This window comes from Phycodurus eques, chromosome 19 (genome assembly GCF_024500275.1).
Source record: "Phycodurus eques isolate BA_2022a chromosome 19, UOR_Pequ_1.1, whole genome shotgun sequence".
NCBI classification, from domain to species: domain Eukaryota; kingdom Metazoa; phylum Chordata; class Actinopteri; order Syngnathiformes; family Syngnathidae; genus Phycodurus; species Phycodurus eques.
In genome coordinates this window covers 10,127,010-10,140,000 of record NC_084543.1, presented here as the reverse complement: position 1 = coordinate 10,140,000, position 12,991 = coordinate 10,127,010, and the positions used below count along the sequence as shown (strand labels likewise).

The following is a 12,991-nucleotide window of genomic DNA, read 5'->3' as shown; positions in this document are numbered from 1 at the left end:
TCGAAGGCATTTCCGTTACACCCGACACGACGGGACTCACGCCAGCTGGGCTGCGGCTCTTTCCACATGTTGCCTCATCCTGCCCTGACAGGACTTTATCACCTCCACTTCCTGGTTGAATCCATGCTTTAGTCAGTACATTTTATTGTTGGCTTCATGCCTTTCGTTTCTTGGTGTTTTCACCTTGATCAGGTCCTTCTCGACCTCGTCGTGGACCAGGTCGATGGACATGCGCTTCTCCCGGTGGTACAGACACTCCTGAGACACCTAGTGACAAGTTAGCGCACCTTGATACCCACGGCTAATGTACTACTCGGGTATAATACATCAATATTGTACACGATAGCCATAAAATGTTCATTTTGTGAGGCTGACTTTAAGGTGTGTCCAAAGACAGACAAAAATCAGACACCCTAAACAAGGGAGTGCTAGTCTGCTTCAAATAGACGCCAGTTGACAAGTTAGCACATCTTCATGCTAACAGCTAACATCCCATGGATTGCTAATACAGCAATATTGTTTCCGGTAGACATAAATATTGATGCAGTGAGAACGTCATCTCAATTCCGAATGCTTACACGTCTTAGTTCAGGTGGACACGTGTTGACAAGTTGGTGCAGCTCCATGCTAAGGGCTAACATCCCATGTCGCACTAATGGGAACGTTCGCTGTGTCGTCACCAAATGGTCACATGGTGTGTCGGTTGACAAAAAGGCTGTCTAATTCAATGGCAGACTTCAAATCAACAGGTTATTCACGCTTATTTACATTAATTAATAATGGTAGTGTCATGTTGCATTATTGGCTGTACATACAGATTTGACTGAAGACTGATTCTAAGCGATTTTACAGCATCCCAAAGGAACCTGCAGCTCATTCAAAGCTTCACGTCCAGAAACACGTGCAACCTTCTGACAGACCATGTTTGGTTTTGGCACTTTATATGATTTTGTTTTGCGATATAATATTACGATATTAGATCTATTGTTATCCATTTATTCTTGCTTTTCATATGTGGCACAAAAAGCAATGATTAAAAATTAATCCTACATTAGCTAATAACTTGCGTCTCACTGTTAAATACTTGGTGATATTTTACGTTTCATAGTAGGCCTACTATCATATACAGATTAATGGGACGTATTCATAATCAGTGCTTGACATTAACACCCATCAACCTGCCAAATGTAGGTGAATTTCAGCAATGGCGGGTTGCACCGCCACTTCCACTATCCACTTTGGTGATTGAACGGGAAAGAGCTCTGTTTGCAAACCCCCCTCCCCCCATTGATGAATGTAATTCGATCTGGAAAAAGTTGATTCAACACCCCCAACGGTGGATCCCTATCCCTCTTGGATACAGTTGGCATAAAATTTTGATGAAAAGGTAGATGAGTTGATGTTGCGACGACAACTGACGGACAATTTTGGACGCTTATTCCCGGGTAATTAATGTAGACGGCACAACTTGGCTGTGCCTCATTGTCCCCTGTTGTTTAGGGCAAACAAAGAAATAGCGGTGCTTTAAGTAAGCTGCATTCTCGCATTTACCCAGAAAATTGATAAACAAAACCTCGGTCACACGATCTCATCCCCGAGGCGTCATCGGATCTCCAACCTTAGTGGCTGTCGAGACTCACCTGAAGGGGTTGTTCGGTCTCCGCCAAAGCCCTCTCGAGCCGTCTCTTGACCTCGGCCAGCGCCGCTGTCTCTCCCGCCACATTGTCGACCTCGTGGCTCAGCTCCGAACGCCAGAAGGCGATGTCGTTGAGGCGCTCGCCAATGTCCTTGCTGCTGTTCTCCTGCATGCGACGCGTCAGCTGCTCCTTGTCTTGAATCAGTCGCAGCGTGTCGCGCCGCAGCCTCTCGGCACTGTTCCGCGACGCCTCCGACTGGCGGTAGTTGCCCTGGTTGGCCTTGAACCAGTCGTCGGGCGTGTAGCGGGTGGTCAACGTGCTCCGGTTGGACGGGCAGAACATGGTGTCAGCACGGATGAGATCTGGGATGCCTCGCTGCAAGTCGGGGATGGTGCCACTGTTCTTGTAATAGCTGCTGGTCCTCCACTGGTTAGCGCTGTGGCTGGCGGGCTGCGTGTTGCGGTAGCTGGACGCCATGGTGGAGATGGCAGGCAGGAAGTTGCTGGTCTTGGGTCGAACATATGAGGCTGTCAGCTCCATGCCAGAAGATCTACCTTAAGACATCTTACTTTAGCATCAAAACTTCAAGCTTCCGCTTCTCCCCGCCACTCACCTGAAAATGAGCTCAAGTCCGCCACAAGGTGACAGCTCATGCATAATACATAGACGTATTCTAAGTGTGCAAGTCGTTCATTGGCCAGGCCAACCAATGGCAGCGTCAAGCGGCCTGTCCAAGATTTCTGTTGATACAATGCTGGTTGCCCTGGGTAACCACTGCCCTCCCCCACGGGTTGCATTCATGCTGAGCAGATGCTTTTACTTTGTCAATAAAAGAAGCTGAAAAGCCTCCGAGTGTAAAATGACACAACAATGTGGCATTTGAAGAGCTACAATACAGCACAATGGAATACAATTCATACTACTTACATAATGTACCTAGAGACATATGTACATACGTACACACACCATGATCTACGTCCTGCATGAACACTGGATTTTCTATTGGATCATCAATTGTCAAGTGACATTTTAGGTTACACTTTAATGAGGAAATAGGGAAAAACGTTTAATAAAATTAGCTAGGCACAGAGCCAGATCGTTGATTATATGTTGTAGAAGGCCAACATCATTAAAAGAAGTGGTTGTTAATTTGTAATTTAAATGACATAGAGGTAATGCTCAAGTTCAATCTAAGTTAGCTGCTAAAAGCTTGGCTAGGTACATAGGCTGATCAGTGATTTTACGTTGTCACAAACTACCATCATTATTTTTTATTCAACTTTTTAAAAATATAATTGTTTGTTTTTGGTTGTTTTATTCAGTAAAGGCTTATACGTATATTTAACATCATATTTAATCAAATTAGCTTCCCCACAACCTAGGCTAGACGCATAGCCACGTTATTAAATTTACATTGTAGAAGATTACAGTCATTTATTAAATTATCATTTTTGTGTTGGAGTTATGGTCAGTGATGGTGTAAGTGGTACACTCACCTGAATTTGGTGCTGGCAGTGTGGTTGAGTTCCCACTTAATGATGCGAATGGCCGTTTGTCTCTACGTTTGCTGAGATTGACTTGTGACCAGTCCAGGGTGTAGTCGGCATTTTGCCCGACATCAGCTGGGACAGGCTCCAACTCACAGGAAATGCAGAAATTTAATTAAAAAAAATAATGACCACAAGTTAGGCTAGGCATGGCAGATTGATTTGACATTGTAGAAGACTAAGATCTTTTTTTTTATTATGACATTTTTTTTGTTTTTATGTTAAAATTGATAAGGTAAATGCACATATTTAACCTTTTATATTTAATCAAATTATTACCTCAAGTTACACTAGCACATAGCTACAGTAGATCATTGATTTTCCATCCTAAAAGAGTATTGTTTTTTTTATATCGTTTTAGTTGTGATTTATTGAGGAAATGCTAGTACTTATCATTATTTCGTTAGTTACATTAAATGTAATGAAGGAAATGGTTAAATGTAACAAAAATAAGCTCCCACAAGCTCGGCTAGATGGGTAGCTAGATTGATTGATGTTCATTGATGCTGATTTGATGTTGCCGAAAGCTACCATTACTTTATAAAATGAAGTTTTTTGTTAATTTTCTTTTCTTTTTTTTTTTCAGAAAATGATAGGATTTAATTATATAGTTAATCAAATTAGTTACCACAAGCTAGGCTTGGTGCATAGTGAAATTGTTGATTTGTCATCGTAGAAGTCAACTGTCATTTTAAAAAATGCTGTGATAATGAGCAATCTGAGCTGGCAAGCAAAGCGCCGAGCTGTCAGTTTGGATTACACTCACCTGTTGAATAATTGATGTATGTGGCAGGAAGAGAACACACAATCGTAATTTGTGTTGAATTACATACCCGTTCTGGAAATGAGGATCGTTTACACCAACATCTTCTCGAGAGCTTTCGAAACACACACAGTAGAAAAAAAATGCATCCGTAAAGTACACATAGAGATAAAAAATGTTGCGCTAGGGGCTAATCCACCCGTGCCCTGGGCTTCTTTCGTTTCCAACACGCTTCTTTCGTTTCCAACACGTATTAGTACTACGCAGTAGTGGTTTTCTTGACGCTCCCTTTCCTTTTTCTGCCTTTTAAGAATTAAGAATGAACAATGATGTTTGAATGTACAGTATTTGTCTATTACATCATTTTGCAAATATAATCTGCTGGTTTAGTGGTTAATACGATGAAGTCCTGTACAGTTGTGTATAATACAATGTATTCCTTTCCTTTTGAACTCAATTGCCCCAATTTAACTACTCTTGACTGTTGTTAATTGATTAGCATTTGTTATACGCTGATAAAAGATAGAGCTGTGAAAGCAGTGGTAAATTGAAACAGCTGTCACAAGCAACAAATGTGCCACCACTAGGAAAATCCATTGGAAAATTGTATTTTTCTCTTTATAAAACCTGCAAACCAAATGTTTTCACGCAAGCACGCTTGTTTTGATTGGGGGCACATCTGTTTTTTTAAGTGGGTGGGTTAGGCATGTTGTAAAACAATCCAGAAGTTGACCATTTTGTTTTCAGGCAATCATTCTGAGCTCATCTTCGCGCCTTTGGTCAAGCAGCCATTATCGTAAACATTGTCTTGTATTTAGAATGTAATGAAAAGTCTCAGCATCACTTAACATGGTGAGGTTAAAGAGACCCCCCAACACACACACGCCTGTCCCACTCTGACCTTACTGGCTATAAATACAGCCTTTTCCAAAGAAAGTAGTAAAAAGCCAGCCTTCCATGAAATTCCTCCTGTGAATGGAAAAGAAGTTGGTGAACGTAAGGAAGGTGTTACAGCTGTGTGTATTCTGCAACCAACGCAGGTCCTGGAAAATGTTTAGCATGCTATGTGGCTCCCGGCAGGGACGGGGTCCGTGGTTTTCTCGAATAGCATCCAAAACAAAAAGTTCCAAATTCGAATTGAGACACTCTAATTCCTCCCTGTGAATTGACACAGCTACACTAGCGGAGTTAGCACCTTGATCCCCATTTTGAAAATTCCCGGCGAAACTAGCTGGCTAACCATAGCAGAAAACGTGCACATTTTTTCTGAGCAGGAGATTGGAAGATTGCGATTCTTTTTTTGGTGGGAATGGTACGAGTATGTTCAAGTAGCGTGTGGATTGTAAAACCCAAAGACGATAACTAGGGTGTAGTCAAGTTTATTTGTATAGCCCATAATCACATAAGAGTGTCAAAGGGCTACGCAGGCCCACAGTTGACAAAGATCGAAGATATTCCCTGATGTAAACCCCTCAACCAGGCAAGGAAATATTTAAAATCTCATTTGGAGAAAAAAGAAGAAACGTTGAGCTGAGACCACAGATGGAGGGATTCCCCCTTCCGGGCTGCAATGGATGCCAAGTGGGCAGCATTCATCTCATAGTATAGGGCTGTACAATGTTAGTTAAATCAGCATAAGAGTCTAAAGCTATGTTAGTTCTACATTGCTAACCAGCAGGGCTTGCAGAGCATGAATGCTGGCACACTGCTACAGCAAGTGAGTAAATAAATAAGTCACGGAGTCATACGTTAGCGTCTGGACAGTACCCCCCCGCCATTCAATCCCCCCTCGATGCCGCGCATGGTTGCGGCCTCTCCTCCGCTCTGCTGCGCTCGACACAGTGCCTCCGATGGAATGTGATGACCACGGAGCGGACAAAGCCCACTATTCATGGCCCCTCAGCCTACTCTGGACGACCACAACTGGGAGCCTTGATTTCATAGTTGGGAGGGGGCGCAGGGGGACAGGGGAGGCTTGTGTCCGCCCCGGTGTAACTCATTCTGTAGCATCAAATACATGGTTGAAATTGTTTAAGGCAACTGGAAGGACTTTTTAAACAACAAGGTTGTCCGTCTACTTCCCGTCTCAGTATCCGGTGCGGAAACACAATAGAGTCTGTGCTGTTGCCATGCGACCGCTTATAAACATGTTGGTGGCTGCTCTGCTGTATTGCCATGCGACATATACACTCTTGTTGGGTGTCATTAACATGCCTACGGTCACACATACAGTACATGTGATTACAACACAGTGTGGATGTTTCAGAGGAAACATGAAAAGCATACCACATCTGTCGGGGGGCTTGCAAAGGTCATGTTTTGAGAATGTCTTTTTTTTTTTTTTTTTTTCCTGGCATAGCAACAAACTTAGGCGGCATGCTCCTTCAAAACAGCATAGCAAAAACTGAAGAGCTTTGCAATTTAGCATGAGCCATCTTTGCGTATATCCATCCATCCAGCCATCCATTTTCTGAACCACTTGCGGTTTGTTCAAATTTGGCAGCAATGGGATGAACACCCAAAGAGGAGTCTGGAACACTACAAATAGTTGAATTGGCCAAAATGAGTTATTGGAGCTCCAGTTTCATGGCGAAGCATCAAACATACAGTAGTATGCAGCATACTCTGTCCAAACGCCATAGCGAAAGCCCAAAAGCTTTACAATTTACTGTCACCAATCCCTCGAGTATACTTGTTTCAAACTTGGTAACGTTTGAATGAACAGCCTTGGAGAAGTCAGAATAAGTGAGCTATTCGATCTTCAGTTGCAAAGCAGCACTACGCTGTGCCCACAAGAACGAACACTCGAATGCTTCGCAATTTCGCGTTGCCATTTTCTCTCAAAGATTTCGTTCTAATTTTGTAATCTGATGAAAGCTCTAAGAGCAGTCTGAAGGACTACAACCAGTTTAAAATGGTTGAAATCGGCTCAAAATGGTTGCCACAAAGCAAAATGGACAACTTCATCTTTGTATGACAACAGGGGTTCCCTGGATTTTTTTGTGCATCCTTTCATGCTAGATGTACCCACTCAATTTCGAGACAATTTTGAGTTTAGGGGAATGTTAAAGCTACAAAATGGAGGTTTCCTTTCCTATGACTTCTTTGGGCGTCCTGTCATGCTAGATGTGTCCACCCAATTCTGTGTCAAATGGTAAAACAGGAAATGGGTTTTGGGGAGTTTAAGATGTTTGTTGGGAAGTTAAAGCTACACAATAGAGGATTCGGCCCTTGACCAAGTTCTGTTCCTCAAGTCCAGCTGTGCAGCCTCTGCCGTGCACTCACCGATAGAAACATCTTTGTGCAGAGAGGACATTGGCCTCAAGCAACTATAAAACGCACAGAGGCAACAGCGGCAGCCAGCGGAACGCTCCAGCAGGTGATTAAAGGCGGTGAGAAACAAAAAACGAAGTGAAAGATTTAGGATGGAGGGGATTCTCCTCCGAGATCGACCAGTCGCCGCGCAACCGCTGGCGCTAACTCTACGAGTGCAAACTGCAGTAGGGGGGTCTCTATGAGAGTGCCATTCCTCTGAGTTAGTCAAACGCGACTGGTCGCACTTCTTCACTCTCACGCAGGGTATGGCCCGCAGGCCACATACGGCCCCCTTCATTCTTTAATCTAGCCCTGTGATCATTTACATTATTACGAATCCTATTCTTTGTTTTTAATTCATTTGGCTCATTATATAATTGGTTAATTTATTGTAAATAATAAAATTATAAGTTTACAAAAACATTTTGCATTTCTTATACATTTTGTTAAATCAAATATTTAATTTGTAACTAATAAATTAGGAAAATAAAGCATGATTTTTTTACATTAATTTATTACATTAAATAGTTAATTTGTTCATTTTTAAAAATGACAAAATATTATAATAGTAAACATAAGTGAATCATGATCCAACAAAAACAAAGAAGAAGAAACAGCAACAACCGGGAAACACAAGACGGGGACCTTGGTGGTCCAATCCTAGGCTACAGAACCTATCTATAGGGTCGTGGAATGTCACCCCTCAAGCAGGAAAGGAGCCTAAGTTTGTGCGTAAGGTCGTGAAGTTATGACTAGATATAGTTTGCCTGCTTCGACACACAGCTTGTGCTCTGGTACCAGTCCTCTTAAGAGGGGCTGGACTCTGCTAGACTTTGGAGTTGCCCAAGGTGATAGGTGCCAAGCAGGTGTGGGAATCCTTAATGATCCCTAGCTCTGGACTTATTGCGCATCATGGATTGTCCATAGCGAACACCATGTGCAAACACGAGTGTCCATACGTGTACTTGGCACCAGGACATCCTGGGTCACTGTTCGATGATTGACTTTGTGGTCATGTCATCGGACTTGTGATTGCATGTTATGGACACTTAGGTGAAGAGAGGTCTTTCAAATCCCAACTCCGACAGAACTTTCACCATATCCCGCAGGAGGAGGGGACATTGAGACAGAGTGGACAATGTTCTGTTTATCCATTGCTGAAGCGGCTGACCAGAGCCATGGCCTTAAGATGGTCTGTGTCTGTTGTGGGACAATTCCCGAACCCGTTGGTAGACACCAGCCATGACAGATGTCATCAAGTTGAAGGATGCCTGTTGGGCCGATTTGACCTGTGGTTCTCACAAAGCAGCTGAAGGGTACAGGCAGGCCAAGTGGAATTCAGCATTGGGGGCAAAAACTCGGGCAAGGAAAACGCCGTGGAAAACGACTTCTGGACGGTCTGAATTCTGGCCCACCATCTCAGAAGGGGAATGCAGTACACAATCAACACTGTATATAGTGGATGACCTTGACTCAGGCTGTTGTGAGTCGGTGGAGAGAATGCTTTGAAGACCTCCTCCATTCTACTCACACCTTTCTATGAGCAATTTGAGTGTGTGTGGGGGGGTCTCCGATGTCTGAGGTTGAGGTCGTATGCATGAGATCTGGCCGGAGTTCTTAAAGGCTCTGGATGTTGTTGGCTTGTCTTGGTTGACACGCATCTGCAACATTGCATGGACATCAGGGACAGTGGCTCCGGATTGACAGACCGGGGTGGTGGTCCCTCTTTTTAAAAAGGGGTTCCAACTACAAGGGGAGCACACTTCTCAGCCTCTCTGGTAAAATATATTCAGGTGGAGCAGTGTGGCTTTCATCCTGGGCATGGAACAGTGGACCAGCTCTACACCCTCAGCAGACTACTGAGGATCCTGGGTCCAGCAGTGCTCTGGGAGTATGGAGTACCAGACCCCCTGATACGGGCTTTTCGGTTCCTGTATGGCTGGTTTGGTCCACATTGCTGGCAGTAGGTTGGATTCGTTTTTGGTGAAGGTTGGACTCTGCCAAGGCTGCCCTTTGTCACAGATTCTGTTCATAACCTTTATGGACAGAATTTCTAGGTGCAACGGAGGTGTTGAGGGGGTCCAGTTTAGTGGCATCAATATTATGTCTGCTTTATGCAAATGATGTTGTTCTGTTGGCTTCAGCTGAGTGTGAAGCAGTTGGGATGAGAATCAGCACCTCCAAATCTGGGACCATGGTCCTCAGTCAGAAAACCGACTTTCCAGGTCGTAAACGGGATCCTGTCCCAAGTGGAGGTGTTCAAGTATCTTGGGGTCTTGTTGAATGTGAGAAGAATGGAGGGGGAGGCCTGGATTGGTCCAGCGTCTGCAGTCATCATTCTGCAACGGTCTGTCGAGGTGAAGAAGGACCTGAGTCGGGAGGGGCTCTGAGTAGAGCCGCGGATTCTCTGCATCTGGAGGAGCCAGATGAGGTGGCGCGGGCATCTGGTTAGGACTCCTGCGGGACACCTCCCTGTTGAGGTGTTCTGCGCACACCCCACCTAAAGGAAGGCTCGGGGATGACCCAAGACACGCTTGGAGAGACTGTCTCCCAGCTGGCCTGGGAGCGCCTCGGGATCTAACTTAAGAGTTGGACAAAGTGTCTGGAGAGAGGGAAGTCTGGGATTCCATGCTTAAGTTGCAGCCTCCTTGACCTGACCTCAGATAAGCGGAAGAAAATGGATGGATGGGTGGCTGGATGGATGGATGGACGGATGCATGGACAAATGGATGGATGGATTGAATCTATTTATTAAATAATTGTAAACAAAAACATGAATAAAATTGAAAAATATTGAAAATAAAAATAATCCAAATAAAAACAAAAGCATCAGTATTTGCCTTTTTTTTTTTTTTAAACATCAACATTGCTATGAAAATGGGAGAGGGATGTCAATGTCTATATTATTGCTAATATGGAACATAGTTAAATTTTTTAAGTGCAGACTGTAACCCTAAAGGGTGATAAAGCATGAAAAGGTGAAAGTTTGCTCGCAGTGTTTGCCCGTAACCTGACTCCGCGGTAAAACGCTATAGCTTGGTGAAAATTAATCTAGCTACCCATGTTAGAGTATCTTCTGCCATCTTAAAATAACGTTAAAAAAGGATTTGTCAATACATGTCGATCAAGGAAATCTCGTCAAATGCCTATCGACTCACTGTCCAGTGGGATGGCTTCTAAAAGAGGGGAACCTGAGCCCTACGAGCTACGTCCGACACGTAAACCCGCCACAAACAGCTGCTCCCGATGCATTCCTGCCCGCCTTGCGCGCAATCTGTGTGCGCGCTGCAAAAGGCCAAAGTGCTCGCTGGAAGGTGTCGGATGCGCCGCCAAGCATGCGAGACACGCCCTGCTGCCATTTAGTGAATTCTGATCGGACACCCAAATAGACACGTTTGAGTGCCAACATGGTCCGTGTCTGCGAAATTCCGTCGTCCCAAACAAAAGCGAAAGGGGCGGGAGATTCAGATGTACCACTTCTGCACGAGGCGGAGGAGAGGCATTTAAAACCAAGGCCTTTTTGTTTCTCGAGGCATTTTCCAACCCCTGCGCCTGAACCTCCCCCACCGAGAGCATGCCGGCCGCCCCGCACAATCCCTCAAATTGTCCTCACGCTTCCCAAATTTGGGACCCAAGTAGAACGAGACCTTTGTCAAAGTGTGACCCAGCCGTGTACATGGTCTGTTTGCCGGATGAAGGGTGCACTTGATTACAAAACAGTGCCTCACCCCACCCCCAAACCCTAAATGTGTGCAACATCTATTCAGTCTACAACACAGTGGACTAGTAGTTAGCTCATCCGCCTCACAGTTTTGAGGTAGTACTTTGTTTGAATTTCGAGTCTGACCTCTGTGTGGAATTTGCATGTTCTCCCTTTCCCATTTTACAAAAGCATGCATGTTAAGGTGTGTGTTTATATGTGCCCTGTGATTGGCTGGCAACCACTCCAGGGTGTACCCCACCTCTCATTGAATGTCAGCTGGGATAGGCTCCAGCTCACCCACGACCCCTAAAGCATGTTAGGGTAAGACTGAATTTTTCATAGGTATGAATGTGAGTTTGAATTAATTGTTTATGTGGCCTGCGATTGGCCGGTGACCATTGCATGATGTATCCCGCCCCTCGTCCAGTGTGTGATAGGTTCCAACTCACCCGAGACCCCAGTTAGGACAAGCGCTATTGAAAATGGAGTTATTCAATCTGCCATACGTTCGTTGTGTCAGGTGCGTGAGCCACGTGAGAGGTGCCCACAGCAGTGTGAGTGTGTGAGTGTGTGTGTGTGTGTGTGTGTGTGTGTGTGTGTGTGTGTGTGTGTGAGAGAGAGAGAGACTGCCCACAGCAGCTGGGAATGCACGTTGACCTCAAAGCGACTCGGCCAAGGTCAGAGAAAATCTGAGACTCTAAAACGGCACGATCCCAGCGGCCACCGCCAAACCAGCAGAACCTCGTGCAGTGACCCGGGCATGATGTCATCAACTTCCAGGGAAGCCCCGCAGCTAAATGTCAGGAAATGTGACATATCCCAGCCGACGTCACTCTGGGGAAAAGATGGTCTGTCGTCTGCCAGCTTCACTCGTTTCGGAGGGCGACCACCCAAAGACCCGCGGTCACGTGGCCGATCCCAACCCGACTTGGAATCATTTTGCTGTTGCAGCGCCAGCCCGCCAATCACAGGCGCGTCCCGTAATGTAATGTATGTAAACTCACCAGCCGAAACATTAGGTACGCTATAGTAAAAGCGACCAGGAACAGAAGTCAGCCAAGACTCGGCTATCCTAATTTGGATTACGTTCATGGAGAAATTAAGGAATTCAAAAAGACGTGGGTCTGCACCTTCATCCAGAGCTGCAGCACAATTGGCCAAAGTCCCACTTTCATCCAAATAAAAAATTGTGAAGACATTTTTATGATTGAGTGAAAGCCTCACAGTGTGATACACCACTGCAAACTAGCACCACAGCGATGATGATGATAAACATTTAGAGCAGTTGCACATACTGTACACTCTTCAGATTGGTGGCACCAAGAGGGGAAACGCTTGTTTATCATTGTTGTTTAATTATCATTTTATAGATAATACATCATGTCAGACACATTTTTACGAGCTCATTTATTCCGCCGCTTCAGGCGAGTCGCCACCATGTTTGTACTTATTGTCCCGCCAGTGGCACAAGCACGGCTCTGTGAGCTCGTCCACCTCGCATTGACGGTGGGGGCGGAATGGATCGTTTGGCTGACGTCATATCTGAAGACGGGGGGGCTGTCGAGAGGGGCTGCCGGTAGGGCGTTGGTAGAAAATGTGCCGAGGAAGTCATAGGACGACGGAATGAAATGGGAGCTCCCCGACACCCCCTGTAGTTCACAGGTGGAAAGCGTTCCACTGTGTTTGCTGCTGTGCGACAAAGGCCGACATTGTCTGGTCACGCGAAACTTTTCAAGCGGGCGCCATTACCTTTTTACGACGTCTGCAGTTGAGTCAAAGTCACCGGTGGGAAGACTTCTTATGAGACGATTGTCTTCTGGTCTGAGGAGGTTTGGAAACGCGGAATTTACGACACTGACGTCTGTCGTAGCGTCGGGGTTACGAGGTTGACGCGCCTCCCTCGATGTAGCTCGCTTACCTCTGTGGATTCGGGGTATTACCGAGCAGACGTCGCTTTAAGAACCCAACATATGGTAGCACACGGGTCAGGATTTTAAAGTAGGGTTTCGAGTCTAAGGTAGAGTTT

At 45.2% G+C, this 12,991-nt stretch overlaps 1 protein-coding gene across 1 annotated transcript in view; it reads right to left on the bottom strand.

Moving 5' to 3' along the window:
* The window catches only part of tekt3 (tektin 3), a 5,297-nt gene extending 3,120 nt beyond the window's left edge, over nt 1-2,177 (bottom strand). Inside the window, exons 1-3 of the mRNA XM_061706580.1 lie at nt 1,641-2,177; nt 184-267; nt 41-111 (exon numbers count right to left, since the gene is read on the bottom strand). Of these exons, the coding sequence (XP_061562564.1) occupies nt 41-111; nt 184-267; nt 1,641-2,177 (692 nt within the window). The remainder of the gene's footprint in view (nt 1-40; nt 112-183; nt 268-1,640) is intronic.
* Between the last annotated feature and the right edge of the window lie 10,814 nt (nt 2,178-12,991).